The 18,581-nt window shown below is 39.2% G+C and overlaps 1 protein-coding gene across 1 annotated transcript in view; it reads right to left on the minus strand.

Moving 5' to 3' along the window:
- Positions 1–18,581, minus strand: part of LOC136863441 (proteasome activator complex subunit 4A) — a 1,047,550-nt gene that overhangs the window by 609,921 nt on the left and 419,048 nt on the right. Inside the window, exons 15-16 of the mRNA XM_068225934.1 lie at positions 4,163–4,360; positions 3,927–4,084 (exon numbers count right to left, since the gene is read on the minus strand). Coding sequence (XP_068082035.1) covers positions 3,927–4,084; positions 4,163–4,360 — 356 coding nt within the window. The remainder of the gene's footprint in view (positions 1–3,926; positions 4,085–4,162; positions 4,361–18,581) is intronic.

Below are 18,581 nucleotides of genomic sequence, written 5' to 3' on the forward strand. Positions count from 1 at the left end.
GGAAGATGAGGGGAGAGCAAGTTTGAGGGAGATAATTAGACTTGTAACGAATTACAGGAATGGAGATACGTCTCCATCAATCAATGTACAGGATAAAGTAGGTAGGCAAGAGGGAGAAGGAAGGGGAGAAGTTGTGGAAGACAGGTGGGATAATGTTTTAAGGCCAAGGAAAATGAGGGCTACGGGTTTTATTCAGGGAGTGGGCACAGCAGAGGTACCAGTGAAGAATCGGTTAGAGTTATAGCAGGTAGATCAGCACAGGAAAGATGGAGATCATTTAAGTTATACAAAGGAGGGGTGGGGCAAAAGGAAAGGGAAAACTTAGAGTAGAAGATAGGGAGGTGAATGTCTTGATAGTGACCATAAGTTTCTGGTGGCTGACCTGACAGGAATCCAAGTGTTGACAAAGACCAGCAAGAGGATAGCAGGGATAAAAGACTATAAGCCGAAGGAAAAGGATTATAAACAAAAGTTTCAAGAAATGAACAAAAGTAAGTTACTAATGTCAGATTCCAGCCAAAGTGATGAGGAATAGAATAATTTTAAAACTAGTTTCATTGCTAGTATACAAAAAGTGTGAAAAAAATACAAACAGGAGAGTAATTAATAAAATAACATCATGATAGAATGGCAGAGTAAATGAAGCAATAGAATAGAAAAACTAGGTAAGTCCAATGAAGTGAGGGATGATGAAAAAGCCAGAAATACCGAAAACAGTCATCTGAGAGATGAGGAAAAAATTCCAAAGCTGAACCAAGAATATCAAAACAGTAAATTAGAAGTAACAACAATTCTGAGAGAAGAGAAGGTGATATGGGGTGAATTTACCCAAGAACTACAGGAAGATAATAAAGGAAACATGAAGATGCTGTACAATCTGGATAGAAGCAAGAGATCCAAAAAATACGACATCAAAGCAATAGAAACAGTAAACGGGAATATAGTCAGGAGTGAACAAAAGATTAGAAACAAAATGAAGACCTATTTCAATACAATCCTGAATGAGGGTAAAACGACTGAAGAAGCGGAAAAAAGGCTGAGGACAGATGCTGTTCCAATTACAGTAAAGTTTCTGCAGGGGACAACAAAAATGAACGTGTTAAGCGAGAAACTGTACTACTGAATATACGAATAAAAACTATCCAACATGGACATGGAAACACTAGATGCAATTTTTTCCCGACATGAGGGCATTTCAAGTTGCGTATCGACAGGTACAGTGAAAACTGTATCTACCATTTCTACAGGAATGAGGAAAGTATTAAAAGGAGGGTGAAACATGAGAGAACAAATATGAAAACCTTTTCTGCTGGGGCTTATAAAATAACAAGTGCATAAACAACAAAGATGAAAACATATGCACGGGAGCCAACAAAAGTATCCAAGTATTATTGCAGATCACACTCTTTCTAAAACAAATGTTAGTATAAGTCTTTTATTTTGGAGCAGCGGGTTATTAAACATTACTTTATGAGCACACTGTTAGACAATGAATTAGAAGTTACACTCGACCATGTGCGACCGGGAGGAATCAGGAGGAATGACTCTGACCGCCATTTTGAAAAACCTTGACCAAGTCGAATGATCGAGTCAAAAGTTAAATGATTGAGTCGAAACTCGAAGGTGCAAGTTCAACATTCGCAACCTCTGCGCGCTTTAGGATGCGGATGCCAGTCCACTTTAAGGTTGTCTTTATTAGCAAGGAATTTCACAACTTTTTCCATATATGTAACTAGGCTATCACAAGATAACTATGCACCACGCAAGTCAATTTCACACAATTACGTTCCTAATCCAGATATAGGCTACCGTATCACGCGACGAAACTTCGCTGTACCACTCAACGTAAAATAAATTTCTAACTTCTGAATGGAATGCAAAATACAAGCACAAATAGGTTCACTTTTTCCGTTAGCATGAAACTGTGGCGGCGGCTCTTACCTGAGTCGTAAATCACGTTTCTTTCACAAGGGATGACAGTAACATTTTCAGGGCTACAAAAATTGTGCTCGTACTAAGCGGTTATAGCAAAAATTCATGACGCGATAAGCTAGGTATTTTTATATACATTTAATATGATGAAAATCGGGACTTCAAATTTATGCCGTGCTAAGCAGAAAAACGTGTTAGTGAGGAATTCATTAATGAGGTTTCACTGTACATGGTCTAAGCTGGAAATTGCACTAAATAATGTTTTGTACAATAACCATTTAACCAGACGTGATACGGCAAAACAAAATTCATTTTTCAATTCAGCAGTACGAAATTAATAAAACCCACCTATTTTAGTTTGTACCACACATTCAAAGCAGAGTGCAGCAGAGGAAAAGGCCTAGCTGTAGTATTCGTACACTTAGAAAAGGCATATGATAGGGTGCCTTAGACTTGTCATATGGCAGTGCCTCAGAGAACTGGGAGTGCCTGAATATCTCATAGGCAAGGTCCAGATGCTGCACTGCAGTGCACTACACTGTGTGCATGTTAGGGATGGCCATTCAGAATGGTTTAATACCACACGGGATGTCCAACAAGAGAGTGCACTCTCACCATAACTACTCATTACTGCCGTGGACAGTATTCTTAAAATACTGAAAAGAGAACAAGATGGAGAACTACATACACTGGTATTTGCTGATGATGTGGCATCTGGGGAGAGACAGAGGAAGAGGTACAAAGTTCAATCAGTATCAGATGAAAGTTAGCGCAACAAAAACTGTTGCACTGAAAATGAGCAGGAAATATACTGGCTGCCATATAAAGCTTGAAGGTCAAAACATTCAATGTGTACAGGTATTCAAATACCTCGGGAGTGTGATTTCCAACACGGGTACTGCAGATAAAGAAATAGTAAACAGTGTGTCTAGCAGTTCCAACTGCTACAACCTCGTAGGACATCTACTTAGTGGAAACAATGTGCCCATGAGAATCAAGATGACTCTGCATAAGTCATACTCTGCGCCCATTCTCACACACAGTCTAGAAACATGTACATTGAAAGAGAGAGAGGTTCGAACACTGCAAGGAAGTGGAATGTAGTTTCTACAAACAACCCTTCAAAAATCATGCCAGGACCGTGTAAGGAACAATAATATCAGGATGGAACTGGACTCGAAAGAAGAGAGCCTAACGACTTTGAGACTGACATGGTTTAGACAAGTAAAGCGAATGACTGGCACAAGAACAGCACATGCACGCCTAGACAGAATGGTAGAAGGAGGAAAGCCAGTGGGAAGACCTAGGAAGAGATGCTGAGAAAGGATGTGGAAAGAAAAGGAGGGAATTGGAAGTTAGTGGTGGGAGAGACGGCATTTTTGGACAGACAATAATGGCGAAGACACATTCAATACCACCTCATCCGGCACACTGGAGAAGTTCTATGATGATGATGATGATGATGTGTTTCAAGAGACTTTTTTTTGCTAGTTGCTTTACGTCGCACCGACACAGATAGGTCTTATGGCAACGATGGAATAGGAAAGGCCTAGGAATGGGAAGGAATCAGCCATGACCTTAATTAAGGTACAGCCCCAGCATTTGCCTGGTGTGAAAATGGGAAACCACAGAAAACCATTTTCAGGGCTGCCGGCAGTGGGATTCAAACCCACTATCTCCCGGATGCAAGCTCAAAGCCGCGCGCTCTTAACCGCACGGCCAACTCGCCCGTTTTCAAGAGACTGAAGAACCTCACAATTATATAAGATAATGTACCAATAACCAACGACACACAGTTGTCGGATTTAAACACCGACATGAAGAAGGATTGTACCCCCTTATCCGCTACAGAACGACAACAGCTAACCAACTGTGCCACAAAGGTCAACTGAGGGAATGAGGAGAAAATGCATCCAAAACCAGACACCTTCTAGGCTCCTAATATTTCTGCATGTAGACACAAAAGAGAAACATAAAATATAGACCCTTATTACCTGTTTAATTCCACATCATTTTCAATAAAGCTGTTTAAGAAAGCAATTTCAGTTGGCAAGTATCGGGACAACAAGTTACTGGCAGCATGTACTTCTTCAGAACCAGGCACTTGCCACTGTATCTCCAAGTCATCAATATCGCGAAACTTCCCCCAATCCTGCAAAGTAATACAACAGGTATTAGACAAGAACAGAAAAATGCAAAGTACATGCAAAGGCAAAATGAATGTACCTACCCTTATACCTAAATAGTCCTTCATATCAGCATCGAGATTTTGGGGTTCAGTAGGCTCGGTATTGGATAGAGCCACCATTATATTTCCTAGTATTTCAGTGGCTAAAGCACAGGCTTTTCGACAACTGAGATGAAGGGTACGATCCAGAACCGATGTCAATACTGGCAGGTGAGGAATTATGCCAGCCGTGCACACCGTCTAGATTGGCAGAAAAATCATTCCACAATTAGTAAAACTGAATAGCTAGTAGATCACAAAAATTAGTGTCACATAATTTGAATTATTTCCTTGAAAAGAATTAAGAATGTATCCATCAGAGGTAAAAACGGTATTTACATTTATACTTTCTTGCCTGAGTGCTAAATTCACAGTCACTGCCCGAAGCAATTTCTTTATCATGTCTTTTCCCAATTATCAACACCACCATTCAATTTCTACTATGATAATTTAAGAGAATCTCATATAATTCACATTTATAACACGCACACAGAAATAATGGCGCTGAGAGTTAGACGTATATAAGTAAGATGCGCAATTCACCTGCATAAATCGCAAGAAAATCAATAAGTCCTGACTGCAAGTAAGTATCGTTTGAAACTTCATCACGTATACATATTGTGTGTGTAACAATGACCCTGAAAATTGTGAAGGAAAGAATCATAGGCTTGAAAAGAAAAAGACTCAATTCCAAACCCACCTGGAGGAAGCCATATCTGCTCCCACCAGCAGCACTACCAACCCAGCGCTGTTCTGACTGTGCTTGAAGTGGACTTCCAAACCTTCCAAAATGCTATCTGTGCAGAACTCTTGGATTTACAAGATACCATCGTTGATATCGAAAAATGACTTAATTCGGGAGGACTGGACTGACGAAGAGGAGAAGTACAGTAGGTGGAATTATCCTACTCAGAATGGAGTGAGCGAGACACCTAACAAGGACATTTATAGCAAGGTCATGGACTCTTATCGACCGCTGTCATCGACTGGGACAGCAATGAAGATCGACTGCTGACGTAGGGGTTACAGACAATGTGCCTATGATCACGAAATTCCGCCGCTACCACCAGCGGGATCACATTTGGCGCGCTAAGTGACGGTTAAAAGGCACGAAACTACCTGTAATGGAATTGCTCGCTAAGTTGAGTAAGGACATATTAAACAAACCAAGTGTGAGACACATTTGAAATGCACAATACGTACAGAAATAGAAATATATTTATTTAAAGTTAATTACAAGTGGGACCAGAGGTCCCTTTGGCTGTAACTAACTGCTACTTTAACTTAAATGTATCAACTAACATACACCATCTAACAAAAAAAGTACATAAAAAGTGTAAGATACATTTTCCTACTGTGGATATAAGATTTACAACTAAACATCTAAGAGATTACAATAATACTTTTACCATTTCATAAATATAGACTATACTAACAAGGAAGAGAAGACATAAGAGACACCTAAGAATTTTAATGCCGAGGATGAATTAAGAATAATTCTGAGAATCTAAAATGTATCTAGGAGATTATGACATTTTGTAATATTTAATTAATTTGGTGAAAATTCACTTACATGGCTTAATAAGTGGAAGGTAGCGGTATTTAAGACACTTTTTCTGAGTTCAGACACTACTTTGCTGTATTTCATATAGTTTAAGATCATTGTATAATTGAGAGGCAGTGAAAATGAATGACTTACTGCACTCTACCGTACGATGCTGTGGAACCTGAAGGGTGTTAGCTGTAAACCTATTGTCCTGATCATGCACTTGACTCACCTGAAGAAAGGACTGTTAGATTTTAAAATTCTCAGCAGTAAACAAGCAGCCGAGTATGATCGTCTATCCCTGAGTTTCAACCACTCTGCGGCTTTGTAGTAAGTGTTTACGAATATTAAAGAAGAATCGCATGCAGGCATTTTGAATACGCTGGAGTTTGTTATTATATTTCTCTGAGAAATCGCTGTAAATTACAGCGCCGTAATCTAAAATAGGAAATAACATAGTTTGGATCAACATTCTTCTCACCGAAAAAGGAAGATACGGCAAGTTTCGTCGAAACTGATGCAACATGCCAGATACTTTCTTGACCAAATGCTTGGCATGGAAGGTCCAGGACAGAGTGTTATCCATTAGAATTCCTAAATTCTTAACACATTCCTGATACTTGACTACAGTACCGTTTACAATTACTGGAGGAATGTCCTTGTTGAATAGATTAGATAAATTTATTTGATATCCTAGAAAAATATCTGAGGTTTTGTTTTCATATAATAGTCAATTTTGATGGAGGAATAAATTCATGTATCCAACAGCAAGAAGTTCCATGTCAACACACCCACAGAACTGAACTCAATCAGGCAGTATGGTGAAGACAAGTGAACTATGTACTATAGATGTTGTTTATTGATTTTGAACGTTATATATTTGTGAGTATGTGCATTTTCTGTCAATCAGCTGAATACTGTATGCATGAGGAAATTAAGGTAGGCTACATGTTATACATTCCTTTAGCTTGCCTGAGTTACAAAACGCAATTAAAATTCCCCTTCTTGTTCCCTCGCTCACCCCTTCAAACACAGTTGTAAGACCGAGCCCCCTCACACTTCCTTCCCAGCCTTTTCACCGAATCATATTTCTGGCAGGACACAGCACACCCGTCTGCTTCTCAAACCCTTCTCCCACCCATTCTACTAAGACTATCCTGGAGAGGGAACACAAGTCATTCACCTGCGCTCTGTTGTGTATAAATGACAACAACCAGTCCACTGCTACTCACCTCGACCAACTGAAGGTGATACCTGACAACAATCCGATTCATAACGCTATTGTGAGAGTTGGCTCTGTAATTCGATCCCCTCAAATACCGTTGATATCACAATTATTATATTCACAGGCATGATAGGACAAACATACGAGGTGATGGGGTTGCTCTATATTGTTAACGTATCTTCAAGAGCAGAGCAGTACTTAAGTCTACACAGGCCACAAAAACTGCTCCTGAATTTATGTTTGTAGAGATGATTGTTACCACCATGAAAATACTAGGAGTAGTATATAGGCCTCCTGACGCACTGCGGAATTTCTGCCACTTAGAACATAGCTTACTAAGACTCCTACCATCATACGAGCATGCAATTATTTTTGAAGACTTTACTGCAAATTTATTAACGCAGAGCAGTGATGCCCTACGACTACAAAATATTTTAAAATCCTGTGCCCCTTAAAACCCACCCATCACATCCATACTTCCACCATTTCAGCTGATGAACTTGAATTGCTGATTTCAGAAACAAGACTTGTCCACAGAGACTGCTTTTTAGAAAATCATTTTAGTTACAGACATTGATATTGAAATGCAACAGCATAGTACACAATCTCAATGGTGAATGTGTATGTATTTTTGGGTGCAATTTCAGAGACCCTGCTACAAGAGGAGTATATTTTCCTTAATATTGAAATGTTGAGAGAAGTGCTGATTCTGAAATATATACCAATTTCAAAGTAAAACAATGCAATTATTTAATACAGAAATTATTCACTCTAAAATGTGACTTTAATGTCATATGAGATGATATTATTGAATAATACACAACAGGGAAAAAAAATATGCTTTTTACATTTTTCTCAATATTTACTTGTATGGTTCATGGTGTTGGTGTTGGTTATGGTAGTCATGTCCTATTAAAAGTTACAAACTTCATTCATTCATTCATTCATTTATTTAGCTTCCATAGACTGTAAAACTGCATATTTTGAAAATGCCAAACAGTATAGGAGTTGTCGAGTGATTTCCTAATACTAACAATTATATGTGCACAATAATAAACATTTTGAAAAAGAAGAAAAAGAAAAAACAGAAACACCAAATACCTCAATGTTAGGACAGCACATCTTAATTTTTTAAAATAATAAATAATATTAATAACCAATATTTACAAGACAAAATAAAAATCTATTGATGTGGTGTTAATAATATGTACATAATCAATGTGACATTAACATATTTTTTTAAGGCTATATACTAGATATTAAGAACGTTTACAAGTTAATAAGTAATAGCATCATTACCAGCACTTCATCGCGCATTCTTCTGTACTATAGAAGCAGCTACTCAGCAGGAGATTTTTTTAAAGCCGTGCTAAATGAAATAAAAGGACTAATATCTTTAATCATAGGTTATAAACTTCATGGTTCTGATCCATATTGAATTGTAAGTACAATCTAATTATTAAATTAATGTAGTACTGGTCCACCTTTCAATACTATAATATGTATACTATAATATGTAATATTCTAAATTACATTAATTAAATAGGGACAAGTTTCAGTGGGGCTGGCCATCTTCAGCCTTAATGTAAAACATCTAAAAACTAAACAAATGTACATGCACTCAATTGACATAAAACAAACGAAACAAATATATACAAATAGACAATAAAAAATTGGGATGAAACTATGATTAAATTTGAAAATAAACTAGGTTCTAACTTCTTGAGTATGATCGTCATTGAGAATATTTTAAGTATTAATTCATATACACAGAACATCTAATCATTAATAATTCAATAGTAAATGGGAACTTGTAAAAGTTGATCCCGTAGTTCATCACCAAATCTATTTGAGTGGTGTTAGTCATATGCAAGCCATTGGACACCGCTGTAAATAACCATTAGCTGACGGAGAACTGTTAGATGTTGTTCCATCATCAATCAAGGTAATAAAATGAGATGCTCTCGTGGTGCTTTAATTAATTAATTAATTAATTAATTAATTAAATCATAATTTCATCCCAATTTTTTAATGTCAATTTATATATATTTGTTTCATGTCAATTGTGTGCATGTACATTTGTTTAATTATGAGATGTTTTACATTAAGGCTGAAGATGGCCAGCCCCGGCCGAAACTACTCCCTAATTAATTAATGTAATTTAGAATATTACATATTATAGTATTGACAGGTGGACCATTACTACATTAATTTAATAATTATATTGAAATATCTCTAATTTTATTTGGAAGCTTATTATACAATCTGATTCCAACAGAGTCTACAAGTCTCAAGGCAATGGTTTTACTCTTGTGCTCGAAAAAAATATTATTTCTTGTTCGCGTCTGGTAATTGTGATTATCAAATATCTTTCTGAAGTGATCAAAATTTTTTTTCACGTGTAGAATGCATTGCATGATGTATATGCTTGGTACTGGAAGTATCCTTAGTCTCTTAAATTATGGCCTGTTATGTCTCGATATAATTCTGATAGTTTGTTTCTGTATTCGAAAAATAACATCAAGATTACAGTTGTAGCAGCCCCAGAGACCAATAGCATAAGTGATGACTGAATGGAAATATCCAAAATATGCTATTCTAACATATTCTTCACTACAACTGTTAGACAAAATACTTAAGGCAAAACAAACAGAACTCAGAGACTTCCCTATTCTTTTAATATGACAATCCCATCTTAATTTTTCATCTATAAGGACACCTAAAAATGTTGTGGTCAATGTATTTTCAATTGCATTTAATATAAGGCGGGTTTTTATATTTTTTTAATTTCCTGTTTGGTTCCTGTTTATGGGTTACTGTAGTCACGTCCCAGTCCATGAACCATGGGCAACGGCTGAGTGGCCTAGTAAGTGGTCCTGAGAGTCGGGATTCCAGTTGCTATAGAATGGGAGTGGGCATCTCGGACATATTCTGAGTCGTGGCCCTCCCTATTCTCAGGCGGCTAGGACTATACAATTCACCGGTGGTCCATAACCTGTTAGAGGAGAGATCCTCACTTGGACTATGTGCAAGTAGGGCAGCATCCTGCTTCATGAATTTACCGAGCTCAGAACACTTTAAGCAAGCCTCGGACCTATGGGAGTAACGGAGTCCCACTCCCATTTGACAGGCGAGGGACTCTTTGGAAACAACTTGGTGAACAAAATGGAATTCGATGGGGAGCTATCAATATTAATGGGGCTTATGGAAGAAAGAAGGTAGAACTGGCTGAGTCAGCAAAGAGGATGCATCTGGATGTGCTAGGAGTAAGTGATATTCGGGTAAGGGGAGATAATGAGGAAGAGATAGGAGATTATAAAAGTGTACTTGACGGGTGTTAGAAAGGGAAGGGCAGAGTCTGGGGTAGGGCTCTTTATCAGGAATACCATTGCACGCAACATAGTTTCTGTTAGGCACGTAAATGAGCGAATGATGTGGGTAGATTTGTCAGTGGGAGGAATCAGGACTAGAATTGTGTCCGTGTATTCACCATGTGAGGGTGCAGATGAGGATGAAGTTGACAAGTTTTATGAAGCATTGAGTGACGTGACATCGTGGTCAGGGTCAACAGCAAGGATCAAATAGTGCTAATGGGCGATTTCAATGCGAGAGTTGGGAATAGAACTGAAGGATACGAAAGGGTGATTGGTAAATGTGGGGAAGATATGGAAGCAAATGGGAATGGGACTTCTGTGCTAGTATGGGTTTAGCTGTTACGAATACATTCTTCAAGCATAAGGCTATTCACCGCTACACATGGGAGGCTAGGGGTACCAGATCCATAATAGACTATATCTTAACAGACTTTGAATACAGGAAATCTTTTAGGAATGTACGAGTTTTTCGGGGATTTTTCGATGATACAGACCATTATCTGATCTGTAGTGAACTAAGTATCTCTAGGCCTAGGGTAGAGAAAGTGAAATCTGTCTGCAAACGAATAAGGGTAGAAAATCTCCAAAACGAGGAAATTAGAAGTACATGGATATGATTAGTGAGAAGTTTCGAACAGTAGACAGTAAGCAGGTTCAGGATATAGAAAGTGAATGGGTGGCATACAGGGATGCTGTAGTAGAAACAGCAAGGGAATGCCTAGGAACAACTGTGTGTAAAGATGGGAAAAGGCAAACATCTTGGTGGAATGATGAAGTGAGAGCAGCCTGTAAACGTAAAAAGAAGGCTTATCAGAAATGGCTCCAAACAAGGGCCGAGGCAGACAGGGATTTGTACGTAGATGAAAGAAACAGAGCAAAACAAATAGTTGTTGAATCCAAAAAGAAGTCATGGGAAGATTTTGGTAATAACCTGGAAAGGCTAGGTCAAGCAGCAGGGAAACCTTTCTGGACAGTAATAAAGAATCTTAGGAAGGGAGGGAAAAAAGAAATGAACAGTGTTTTGAGTAATTCAGGTGAACTCATAATAGATCCCAGGGAATCACTGGAGAGGTGGAGGGAATATTTTGAACATCTTCTCAATGTACAAGGAAATAATCATGGTGGTGTTGCAAACAGCCAAGCTCATGGGGAGGAGGAAAATGATGTTGGTGAAATTATGCTTGAGGAAGTGGAAAGGATAGTAAATAAACTCCATTGTCATAAGGCAGCAGGAATAGATGAAATTAGACCTGAAATGGTGAAGTATAGTGGGAAGGCAGGGATGAAATGGCTTCATAGAGTAGTAAAATTAGCGTGGAGTGTTGGTAAGGTACCTTCAGATTGGACAAAAGCAGTAATTGCACCTATCTATAAGCAAGGGAACAGGAAGGATTGCAACAACTATCGAGGTATCTCATTGATTAGTACACCAGGCAAAGTATTCACAAGCATCTTGGAAGGGAGGGTGCGATCAATCGTTGAGAGGAAGTTGGATGAAAACCAGTGTGGTTTCAGACCACAGAGAGGCTGTCAGGATCAGATTTTCAGTATGCGCCAGGTAATTGAAAAATGCTACGAGAGGAATAGGCAGTTGTGTTTATGTTTCGTAGATCTAGAGAAAGCATATGACAGGGTACCGAGGGAAAAGATGTTCGCTATACTGGGGGACTATGGAATTAACATAGATTATTAAAATCAATCAAAGGCATTTATGTTGACAATTGGGCTTCAGTGAGAATTGATGGTAGAATGAGTTCTTGGTTCAGGGTACTTACAGGAGTTAGACAAGGCTGTAATCTTTCACCTTCGCTGTTTGTAGTTTACATGGATCATATGCTGAAAGGTATAAAATGGCAGGGAGGGATTCAGTTAGGTGGAAATGTAGTAAGCAGCTTGGCCTATGCTGACGACTTGGTCTTAATGGCAGACTGTGCCGAAAGCCTGCAGTCTAACATCTTGGAACTTGAAAATAGGTGCAATGAGTATGGTATGAAAATTAGCCTCTCGAAGACTAAATTGATGTCAGTAGGTAAGAAATCCAACAGAATTGAATGTCAGATTGGTGATACAAAGCTAGAACAGGTGGATAACTTCAAGTATTTAGGTTGTGTGTTCTCCCAGGATGGTAATATAGTGAGATTGAATCAAGGTGTAGTAAAACTAATGCAGTGAGCTCGCAGTTGCGATCAGCAGTATTCTGTAAGAAGGAAGTCAGCTCCCAGACGAAACTATCTTTACATCGGTCTGTTTTCAGACCAACTTTGCTTTATGGGAGCGAAAGCTGGGTGGACTCAGGATATCTTATTCATAAGTTAGAAGTAACAGACATGAAAGTAGCAAGAATGATTGCTGGTGCAAACAGGTGGGAACAATGGCAGGAGGGAACTCGGAATGAGGAGATAAAGGCTAATTTAGGAATGAACTCGATGGATGAAGCTGTACGCATAAACCGGCTTCGGTGGTGGGGTCATGTGAGGCGAATGGAGGAGGATAGGTTACCTAGGAGAATAATGGACTCTTATGGAGGGTAAGAGAAGTAGAGGGAGACCAAGACGACGATGGTTAGACTCTGTTTCTAACGATTTAAAGATAAGAGGTATAGAACTAAATGAGGCTACAACACTAGTTGCAAATCGAGGATTGTGGCGACGTTTAGTAAATTCTCAGAGGCTTGCAGACTGAACGCTGAAAGGCAAAACAGTCTATAATGATAATGTATGTATGTTATTTTGTCTCTTCTACTCTTCTGTATCATATTCCTCAAGAATTTCATTTCGGCTGCCTGTATTCGACTCTCATCCCTCTTTGTCATTGTCCAAGTTTCTGCTCCGTAAGTTGTTATGGGTACGTAATACATCTTGTACATAGTATCCTTTGCTTCCATTGGCACATCTTTGTCCCATAACATGTTTCTTACACTATGATAGAAACAACTTCCAGCTTGAATACTTTTACTAATCTCAGCATCCAGTCGAGCATTCTCCATCAATTCACTCCCCAGGTATTTAAACGTTTCCACTACTTCCAGGGGCTTGCCTGCAAGTCTAATCTGACCTTTCCCTTCTTTCTCCCCTCTAGTCATAACAAGAGTTTTACTCTTTTCGACACTTATTTTCAATCCACATTCTTCAATCTTCCCATTCACCACATTCAACTGTTCTTGAACCTTCCTGTCGTCTTCTCCCCAAATCACAATATCATCTGCAAATAACATCATGTTCATTTCTCTTCCTCCATATGCTGCTTTTGCTGTTCTCATGTTGTCATCCATTACTATTGTAAACAGGATTGGTGATAGAACACTTCCCTGTCTCAGCCCACTAGTTATTTTGAACCAACTTGTCCTGCCAACTTGTGTTTGCACGCAACTACAACATTCCTTATACAATGCCATGATCATTTTTATTAATCCCTGTCCAATTCCTTTTTGCACCAGACTGTCCCAAACTTTTGTCCTAGGGACACTGTCATATGCCTTTTCAATATCAATGAATGTCATCACCATATCATTCCCGTACTCCCAATGCTTTTCCATTAGTTGTCTCATAATGAAAATGGGCTCTATTGTTGACCTTCCACTCCTGAAGCCAAACTGATTTTCCTGAGTATGGTATGAAAATTAGCCTCTCGAAGACTAAATTGATGTCAGTACGTAAGAAATTCAACAGAACTGAATGTCAGATTGGTGATACAAAGCTAGAACAGGTTGATAATTTCAAGTATTTAGGTTGTGTGTTCTCCCAGGATGGTAATATAGTAAGTGAGATTGAATCAAGGTGTAGTAAAGCTAATGCAGTGAGCTCGCAGTTGCGATCAGCAGTATTCTGTAAGAAGGAAGTCAGCTCCCAGACGAAACTATCTTTACATCAGTCTGTTTTCAGACCAACTTTGCTTTACGGGAGCGAAAGCTGGGTGGACTCAGGATATCTTATTCATAAGTTAGAAGTAACAGACATGAAAGTAGCGAGAATGATTGCTGGTACAAACAGGTGGGAACAATGGCAGGAGGGTACTCGGAATGAGGAGAGAAAGGCTAATTTAGGAATGAACTCGATGGATGAAGCCGTACGCATAAACCGGCTTTGGTGGTGGGGTCATGTGAGGCGAATGGAGGAGGATAGGTTACCTAGGAGAATAATGGACTCTGTTATGGAAGGTAAGAGAAGTAGAGGGAGACCAAGATGACAATGGTTAGACTCAGTTTCTAACGATTTAAAGATAAGAGGTATAGAACTAAATGAGGCCACAACACTAGTTGCAAATCGAGAATTGTGGCGACATTTAGTATATTCTCAGAGGCTTGCACGCTGAAAGGCATAACAGTCTATAATGATAATGTATGTGTGCATGTTTATTTTTTTTCAGTTTTATCAAGGTAGTTAGATGCCTTGAAAGTTCAATATTAATTTGTTTTTCCTGAACCATGATTCTAATGTAGACAGGACTGCATTTGCTGCAGTTTCTATAGACATATGGCCAGGATTATTAATAATTATGTTTGTACCATCAGCATACAGAACTGCAGTTTCTACTTGATTACTGTGAGGAAGATCATTCACATAGATCAAGAAAAGAACAGGCCCCAAAATACTACCCAGCAGAATACATAAGTCTATGTTTTTTACCTGAGAGTGATGTCTCATTATGCCCTTTACTGTTACTGTTACATAGACATGATACTGTACAGGCTTTTGGGCTTACACCGTGTCAAGAAAATAAGGTGAAGTTCTTAACGTTTCGCAGAGAACTGTGCTCGGCGTCCTCAGAAGAAATCTCGACTGACCACGAGAAAGGCTTCTTAAACAATGACCCTTTGAATTTGGAAGTTATAATAGAAGTGGAAATGGTACGTTCATTCACTACCAGATTGCCCCCAGGACGTGGCACAATGCTAGCGTTCGAAGCGGAAGCTGATCGAACCATCACAATCAGACCAAGCGGTTCACATAACGTGTTTGTGTAACATATGACATAGACAGGTGTATGATATAGACACAAGCCTGTAATGAAACATCTGGCGACGAGGAGCGTACGAATTTGGAAAACACCGAGACGAAATAACAATAGTGAAGAGACAGGGAAGGGAACTACCTACGTAAATTCTTAATGGCTGGCAACCAGGTATTACTTAATTGATAACCAGTGTCCCTGTTGAAATTGTTAGTATTTCTACGTATTTCCACAGCTTCCCATACAATCCTGGACCTGTAGTGTCTAGTGTGGGTAAGAGCTCGAGCATCTTGGAACATGACATCATGACCCAACGATAGAGCGTGCTCAGCTATTGCCGATTTTGTGATGTTTGGGACATCACTGTATATTTTTAATTATTGAACTATATATTTAATTGATAAGATTTATATATTTAATCACTGATGTGGGTTTTTATCATCCATTTCAATCATTTCATTTCTTTGTATCGCAGCTATAACGTATTCTGAACGAACAAATTATTGGGTAAAGTATTTCAACATCACGCATATTTATAACTTGCAGTAAACTTTCCAATAGCCGTTGTGAGGTGACCAGAGTCAGCAGGCTAATTTCAGCCCAGTTCCAGGAAAAGTACGTCATCGAGGTTACGAGAGACCTTACCCTCTCCACCTCATGATGAGACAGTTGATATATTATTAACACCCACTTTTCAAACTCAGCTTCGGGACGCTTTATTTCAGCGGGAAAGTTCAGCCTATGTGAATGAACGTAATGAAGCAACGTGATGGATGCACAGCTATACATCGGAGAAGGGATGAGACCTCGAATCTTACTGGACCATGTGATATGGCTGATGGAAGGAGACTTTTGAACCAATATATACCACCGACAAGGGCTGGAGAGGACATTCACTCACATTAAGATTCTCATTCAGACTCACATTGAGATTCAGAGATTCGGACATTCTCATTCTGATTCTCACGCTTGGAAGATACTCTTACTACGATTCTACGTCTACACATCGGAGAAGATTTTAACTTAGTTCACTTCGCATCTGAGTATATTCTACTCAAAAGTTACTCTCATTGGGACTTGTTATCTCAATGACGAGAGGTAGTCAACGGGAGACCGGTTCTGACTGGTATAGAGGAGGAGAGCTTTAATTATGAATTTAGCTACGCTACTGCTCCGTAATCCGGAAGAATACGAATGTATTCTCTCCATGAACATAACCCATGGTGGTTTTGCACTTAAAATTAGGACTCATTACGACTTTATGTAAGGAGTACAATAAGAAGTGTTAAAGACAGGAAATGTGGATGTAGGACTGGAATCCAACAACAGATGAGGCAGCCTGTACGAGAGATCCACCTATCTTCAGCTTCAAGACAACAGAGTCTACATTTGGTGAGCTTATGGCATAAGTTACTGCAAGTCTTCGCGCAACAGTTCATTTTCTTAAAGTTAATTTCATTCACTTTTTCTTTTGCTTCCGTAAGTTCAGATTTCGTTAATACGCCGTTATGTCACGTTTTTCATCTTAATAAATAGCTGCTTTAATTTGTATTTTACGAAATGATTTTTAATGATCCTTAAATTCCAAGTTAGTGTACTTAATGATTTGTGTTCCGTTCACCCCACCCCTGGGAGTTTTTTGAGTCTCATTTCGTATTTTTATTTATTATTATTATTATTATTATTATTATTATTAATTATCTACTTTTGTTTTCAAGCCATAAGCTTGAAGACTGGCGCCCTTGGGATACTGTTTCTGGAGAAACAATGACATATCATTTATTTATTTTAATATTAAAGTGACCCGCCACGTTATAAATTGTGTCATACATCTGTGGGCAAAGTGGGTACGTCACAATTTGTCAGGTTGGTTGAAATATATATATTAAGTTTATGTTCCTTGATACAGGTACTAATGGACCGGCATGTTTGGCCGATGTATACCTCAACGCATGTACAGGGAATTTCATATACCCCAGGATGTAAAAGGGGGAGACAACTTGTCCTTGGTTTTACGCAGACTGTGAGCAATTTTAGGGGTGGTGCCAAACATGGTTTTTATATTGTGTTTGCGGAGAACCTTGGCAATTCGATCTGTGGTGTTGTGAATGTAAGGCAAGTAGGCAGTTCCCTTCACTTCTTCCTTCTGTGAGCTTTGCTTGGTCGTTTCTTTGGGGTGTATGGCTCTATGAATCTGCAAATTGCTGTAACCACTTCCCCTGAAAGCGACTTTGAACGTGTCCATCTCCACCTGGATATGTGATGGCTCACAAATTCGTCTCGCCCTCTTGGCGGGTTTTGTGAGAATGCCTTGATTTTGTGCTGGATGGTGGTGAGAATCTGCATGAAGATAGCGATTTGTGTGGGTAGGCTTACGATAGACGGTATGTCGTAAGGAGCCGTCCAGTATCTTTCTTACTAGAACATCCAAGAAAGGAAGGCATCCGTCCGACTCCATCTCCACAGTGAATTTTATTGAAGGATGTTGCTGATTTAGGTGGTTTAAAAATAGATGAAGTTTCTCAGGACCTTCTGTCCAGACCACAAATGTATCATCAACATACCTCCACCGTATTATAGGCTTGAAGGGCACCGAAGCAATAGCCTCTTCCTCAAAATGCTCCATAAAGAAATTAGCCCCTACAGGCGAAAGTGGACTTCCCATAGCCACTCCGTCCGTCTGTTCGTAAAAATTCCCACCCCACAAGAAATAGCTGCGCGTCATGCAGTGGTAAAATAGCTGAGTAGTCCTCAGGGAACAGGTGTTTAATGAGACACATGAGAGTCAATTGGCACTTTAGTGAACAAGGACTCCACATCGAAACTCACCAAAAGTGCATTAGGTTGAAGGGTTATGGCTGACAGATTGTTGACGAAATACCACGAGTCCCTGACGTATGATTCAGTATGTCCTATGTGTGGCTGAAGCAATTCGCTTAGGTATTTAGCCAGAGCATACGTAGGAGAACCTATCGCACTAACAATAGGTCTGAGGGGAACATATTTTTTATGGATAATCCAAATAATCTAGATGGCACTGCATCCCCCAGGGTCAGATGTTTAGCCTCCTCTTTTGGAATTGAAGATTGCCTTAAGAGCTTCACGGAGGCGATGGACACACGCGTGGATGGGGTCACGTGAGCTCAGTCTGTAAACAGGCTCTGACAATATAGCCAAGATCTTATTCTTATACTCGTCTGTGTCCATAACGACTGTCGCATTACCCTTATCAGCTGAGAGAATGGTCAGTTCGGAATCAACTCTTAAGTTCCTTCAGAGCTCTTCTTTCACCTCTTGTTAAATTGGGCATGTGTACAACAGTGGACC

This window comes from Anabrus simplex, chromosome 2, assembly GCF_040414725.1.
Source record: "Anabrus simplex isolate iqAnaSimp1 chromosome 2, ASM4041472v1, whole genome shotgun sequence".
NCBI lineage: Eukaryota > Metazoa > Arthropoda > Insecta > Orthoptera > Tettigoniidae > Anabrus > Anabrus simplex.